At 37.0% G+C, this 6,001-nt stretch overlaps 2 protein-coding genes across 2 annotated transcripts; both read left to right on the forward strand.

Annotated features, from left to right (window-relative positions):
* CBG10152 lies at positions 1-1,182 on the forward strand (the record flags this gene model as incomplete). The annotated part of the gene is made up of 3 exons (XM_002641752.1): positions 1-302; positions 347-937; positions 987-1,182. 3 exons carry the CDS (start codon positions 1-3, stop codon positions 1,180-1,182), a joined length of 1,089 nt encoding a protein of 362 aa, XP_002641798.1.
* A 997-nt stretch (positions 1,183-2,179) lies between these two features.
* Positions 2,180-5,136, forward strand: CBG10153 (the record flags this gene model as incomplete). The annotated part of the gene is made up of 3 exons (XM_045244301.1): positions 2,180-2,314; positions 3,323-3,856; positions 5,107-5,136. The coding sequence occupies 3 exons, from the start codon at positions 2,180-2,182 to the stop codon at positions 5,134-5,136; spliced, it is 699 nt and encodes a 232-aa protein (XP_045094214.1).
* Between the last annotated feature and the right edge of the window lie 865 nt (positions 5,137-6,001).

Consider the following 6,001-nt stretch of genomic DNA (forward strand, 5'->3'; position numbering starts at 1 on the left):
ATGAAATTCCCAACTTATCCATCTGTTGTCCGTAAAGAGATCCTGCTAGAAATGCAGATTCACGAGTTATTCCTCCTTTCTTTAACATCCAAAAATGCTCGAAAAATAGTCAGTACTAAAAAATTCAAATCGACTGGAACTTGTTTCGATTTCTCGAAATATTCTGGAATTTCAACATTGGTTTTCGAAGAATGGACCGAAGACATCGATGTGGTGAGGTGGGCGTTCAGAAAACCCCCAGTTTCAGAAGAGACTCTGAGCGCGGAAATTCTAAATATCCCAGGAATTGATTCGCCGTGCAGGTAAGCGTATTGTGGAAATGGATTAATGCAGTATTTTTTTCCAGAATCACTATATCTCCTTATTCTGGAATCCCAACTATTTGGTGTAGTTCTCGTCTCAAAAAAGTGTTTCCATCTTTCATTCATCGATATTTCTGTGGCCTATTCAATGTTCCAAGCGATGTTCAAATGGTGATGGATCTTAAGCATCTACACAGTTTACCCAACACCGAATTCGTGAAGAATGTGAGACTAATAGGATCTGAAACAAATGCGAAGCTTGTGAATTCTTTCTTTGGTGCCGTTCCCGTTTCATATTGTGCAATCTTAGACACTAAAATTCGTGGCGACTTGAATATGGATTCAAGTCTTCTCAAGGTTGAGAATATTTGTTTACGCAATGCACAAACTTTTAATATCGAACATCTTCTTCGATTCGAGGGAAAGCATGCATTTCTATCCCAGTCTCATTTGACGGTCCAAGAGATTGTTCGTTTTATCCAACACTGGATTGATGGATTTGGATTACAAAACTTGGAGACGCTCGTCATATTTTCACGAGCGGTAGATAACTTTTCTGAAAGCATTCCAGAAGAAATCGAATTGAAGCCATGGGATTCGGCGAAGAGACCATCCGGTTTTTATATAAGATCTGCGTGAGCGAATTTTCAGAATATTAACGATCCAAAGAATTTATTTTTACAGAATGCGTGATTTCATGGGATTGAGCCCTTTGCTTCAGGATTGCTCGGAAGCACAAGATGTTGAGAGAAATGAGGATGGATTATTGGCCACTGTATTGTTGGGTAACAACACTTTTATGTTCAACGTTTGGAGAGATACAGATCCGAAAGGTCCATTTCAAGGAGACAATGAATGGATTCGACGAAGAATTCGTTGATAACTTTGGATAAAAAATTATTTTGCTCATGAAAAAATCGATAACTTTGTGAAATTCTATACTTTTCGATAAAATAAGATTTAAATGATAGCACTTTGAAGTACTTCAAAATTATTTTCAAAAAATCTATAAAATTCGAGAAACCTGAAAAAGACGGCAATCATTTTAGAATACTTTAATGTTGAAAAATCCAGAGTGTATATAAACTGAACAAGTCAAATATTTATTTTTTATTCCGTTAATTTCAATTTCTATAAAAAGGAATTCTGAAAATATTTGGAATTTCCAGAAACTTCCAACATTTTGGAATATCAACATTGCATCTATAACTAGGACTATGACTAGGATTTTTGACTTTTTTCATAGACCAGGTACAATTTTCCAAATAATATAGTTTTTAGGTCTTCAAGAGCTTTTTTGTTTGTTTTTGACCAGAAGTTGGTTCGTTTTTGACCTGTTTTTCAACTGTTGTATGTCTGCTATTCACCAGCGTTCGAGCAGCTTTCCGTCCGTTTTTGGTCCGTCTTGATCCGTTTTTGACCATCTTCCGCCAGTTTTTGGGAATTAACCAACCCATTTTTGTGTTATTTTTGGACCGTGTTTGGTCCGTTTTTGGTCCGTTTCCAAATAGTTTTTGACAGAAAATTACAATACGTCAAAACAATCAACCGGAAAACTATTCCTCAAAATGAACAAATTTGCATACGAAAGCCAGAAGAAAAAGACGAACGGACGAAAAAGAACAATAATTTTCACACAGCCAACCAACACAAACATAATCCTTCACTTTTCAATATATAGATGTATTATTGGACAAATAGGCGCCGAAAAGTGAAGAATGGGAAATTGAGAGCTGGTATGGTATTATTTGTTATTTGGTGTCTCGGGTAGAAATACCTACAACTTCGTCCTAAATTGCACTCAACAGGGCGGGTTCCGTGTGAATTGGCTCACCGCCGCCTTTTGAGTGCTCATTCGTGAATTTCACTGATTTTGAATGCCACCGCCGCCTTTGATTTCTTTGGATGTTGAAGGTGTATTTTTTAAAACTAGAATTGCCACATTGAAGTCTATTGAAGGTACCTATTTCACTAAATTATTTGAGACGAATTGGAGAGAACAGTTGGATAGGGTGAGTTGGGGAAAATTGAATTTTGCCTTCGTGATGTCTAGAAACTCTGAATTTTCAATGGTTTTTGAGATACTGGAAATTTCGGAAAATGTAAAGAAATTTCGAGATTTTGAGTTCCAATTACCATATTTGCAGTAATAAAAGCCTATTCAAACTGTCAACTTTAAACTCAATTATCTCGATTTCTGTGGAAGATAGCAAAAATTTATCAAATGATGAAATGTAGCTGATAATATGAGAAATATTTTATCAGCCAACAAATTTTTGACACATCGCATAGGAAACGAGATAATTGAGCTCAAAGTGCACCTTTAGGGTGGGCTTCTACTCGGACGAATACGGTGTTAGAGCAATTACGGTACTAAATATTCTGGAAAATGCGAACGATATCTAGATTTAGAAATCTGAAACTGCCATTTGAATAAAAATAGAAGCTCTAAAGTTCTAGTCGTAAAATTGCCAACCTTCTATCAGTTGACAGATTTTTGATATCTTTTAATGGAACCGAGATAATTCAGCTCAAAAAGCACATTTAGGGTGTGCTTCTATTTGAGCAAATACAGTGGTCTTTTCTAGTTGATTCTCTTTCTCAGATTACGGTATCTTCTACGTCACAATTGACCCTGTTAGCCACTGTCTGACGTCACGGGTAGGCAGATTTCGTACCCGTCTACGTCACCAAAGTAGAGGCACACTTTACCACATCATTTGGACCCAACCATCTGTTCTTTCGATTACATTCAAATCATATTCCGTCCCTTTCTTCACACACCAAACAGTCCGTTGTCTACGTCATCAACCTTTTACCACCAACCCTCCGTCCTCTTATTTGACCCGAATTGTGTGACGTAGCAATGTCCACCATTTGGCGGATGGTGCGATCCATGACGTCACAGAAGTACCCGTTCTCACTGGGTGGACTTGGTGACGTAGTAGAAGGATTTGATTAATGATGGGGAAGAAACAGGGGAAGGGGAAAAGCAAGGGAAGAATTTGAAAGTTTTGCAGGATGGAAGACTCTTCATCGACCGTGATTCTTCTGTTTTCCCTGTCATCCTGAACTTTCTCAGGGATCATGACAAATGTCCGCTACCGAAGGATGAGTATCAGCTGATGAGAATTCTTCGGGAAGCTGTGTACTTCAAAATTGGACCACTACGAAACCTAATTGAGCACAAACTACGAGCATCTCCATCATGCACCTGTCCTCCAGAACTTCCATCAACCCCAATTCCAACACAGAAAGAGAATATTCCATTGCCTAGAAGCGTTCTTCTTTCAAAACCTCCTCCACCACCGCCACCTCTTCCATCACTGATTCAACCAAAGGATACTGTACAGATCCCGTTGAGAAAGCCACCGGTGGATAGAAGCTCGAAAAAGCTGAAAACGTCGGCGGATTCTATTAGCCTTCCCAGGAATTTCACGCATATCGCTCATGTTGGATGGAATGGTGCTTCTGTGCTTTTCGACAAGAAAATGACTGATGATCCGACGGTCAAGAAGATTTGTGATGCCGCTGCAGAAGCTGTTGACTTGAATGTAAGCTCTTTTTCATGGTGGTTTTTTCGGGACGCCGTCTGAATGCATTGAAAAGCGATTACCTTCTCAGGGAAATCGTTTCACGTCTAATTAGCTCTCATTAGAAAAACCACGGCTAATTAGGTGATTTGTACATCTAACTAGGAATGCCATATCTAAATAGATTGTAGTAGCAAAATTATAAAATAATCACATATAATATGGATCTAGTTAGATTCGGTACGGCCAGTCGATATTTGCGAATCTAGATAGATTTGTTTTTTTTCTAATGCGCGAATGAGCGAATCTAATTAGAAACTAGCTAGATTCGGCTAGCTCAAATTTATTTTTTTTTTCATCGTTTTTTCGTAGTTTGCCCGTATTTTCACAGTTTTTGAAATAAATTTTCTGGTCCTAAATTTCTCGGAATCGAGTCCATTGTTTATTGACATGGGTCCGCCCACAAAATGTATTTTTTCATGTTTAATGTCGTTATCTAAACCGATTTTAGAAATTTTGATGAAAATGAGATTGCAAGCTGATCTGGATTCCGTTTTTACCAAAAACTTCAATTCGATCGCAGAAATCGATAGTACTGTTCGAAAATTCGTCTTTAAATGACACAATTAAAAAGATTCAGTTTCCAAATATTCAACGTCTACGATCAGAAAAATTCGACGAATATTTGGGATTCGGAGCTGTCTGGAGCAAAGGTATCGACTTGTCATAGCGATATTTGGAAGGATCTCTATAATTCAAAAAAATACCAGCAAAGACATGACGACCTCAAAATTCGAAATATAGGCGGAAGCGAAGATTTCTACAAATTTAACAGGATAATTTAATAATTCCTCGATTGCCATTCTTAAATCTTTTTCTTAGTCTCCTCATTTGTTGTATTTTGCTTGTTTTTGTTGAATAAACCTTTTTATAATCCGAAAATTTTTCAAAAATCAATAAACTTTCAAAAAATAAGCAAATCTAATGAGGAAGCATCCTAATCTAACTAGACGACATGCGAATCTACCTAGGCGATATGCGAATCTAGCTAGCCGGCTTGCCGATCTGAAGCGGTTGCGTTAGAACATGGAATTAGCTAGTTTCACACCACCCTGAGCTTCCGAAGGCCGCCAGGCGCCGGCACGCGAATAGCGCCAGAGGTCCTCTTGGCGCAAAAAGGGATTTTTGATTTTTTGCTGAAATTTCAGTTTTTTTTTCAAATAATCCGTTTTTTCGCAATTTTTAAAAATTCTGGTTTATAGAAGTTGTAGAGCAGCTCGAATTGCATCGAAAATGAGTAAATTCTCAACATTTGGTCGTCTCCTTAACTCTATGTGCTCATTTTAAGAAAAATGTGACTTTTCGATGTACTTCTGAGTGCTTTTCAGCTTCTCAAACTTTGTTTTTTCACTTTTATTTCTTTTTATTGACTATTCCCAGCATGAACATAATTTTTCCAGGTTGTCATCGATCTTCAAATTACGTTTTTTTTCGATTTTTTCAACCAAAAAAGGAAGAATCATTAAAAGGAAGGAATTCGAGGTTAGTTAACAATAACAGACTCGTACTTCTCCGCCAAAATTATTTTCAGATCGAATTCAACTCGCGAACAACTAAAATTTAGCCAAAAGCGGACGTCCAGATCAGAACTTCAATAAAGCCAGCTGAGAAAAAACGATAAATCTCTTCTGGAAAATATCTTATAACAAAAACAATAAATTAGTATTGATTCCAGTTGTTTTTTTTGTGCGTTTCTTATGAGAAATTGCCTGAAATCAGTCAAATTGCAGAGCCGAAAAAGAAAACAAATAGACGGGTAGAATGCTCAAAAAGAGTTATTAAATGAATCGGTTCGGTAGGTAAAAACGAAAATAGTTTTCTGAACATGTGTATTAGACGATGGAGGAGCATTTAAAAAACCACAGAACTAAACTATTGAGAACTAATGAGTTTTGCCGTTTTTTATGTCCACTTTTTGTTGTTCGCGAGTTGAATTTGATCTGAAAATAATTTTGGCGGAGAAGTACGATTCTGTTATTGTTAACTAACCGCAAATTCCTTCTTATCAATGATTTTTCCTTTTTGGTTGAAAAAATCGAAGAAAAGTAGTTTAAAGATCGATTACAACCTGGAAAAATTATTTTCATGCTAGGAATAGTCGATACA

The sequence above is a fragment of the Caenorhabditis briggsae genome (assembly GCF_000004555.2).
Source record: "Caenorhabditis briggsae complete genome, chrIII, whole genome shotgun sequence".
Taxonomy (NCBI): Eukaryota; Metazoa; Nematoda; class Chromadorea; order Rhabditida; family Rhabditidae; genus Caenorhabditis; species Caenorhabditis briggsae.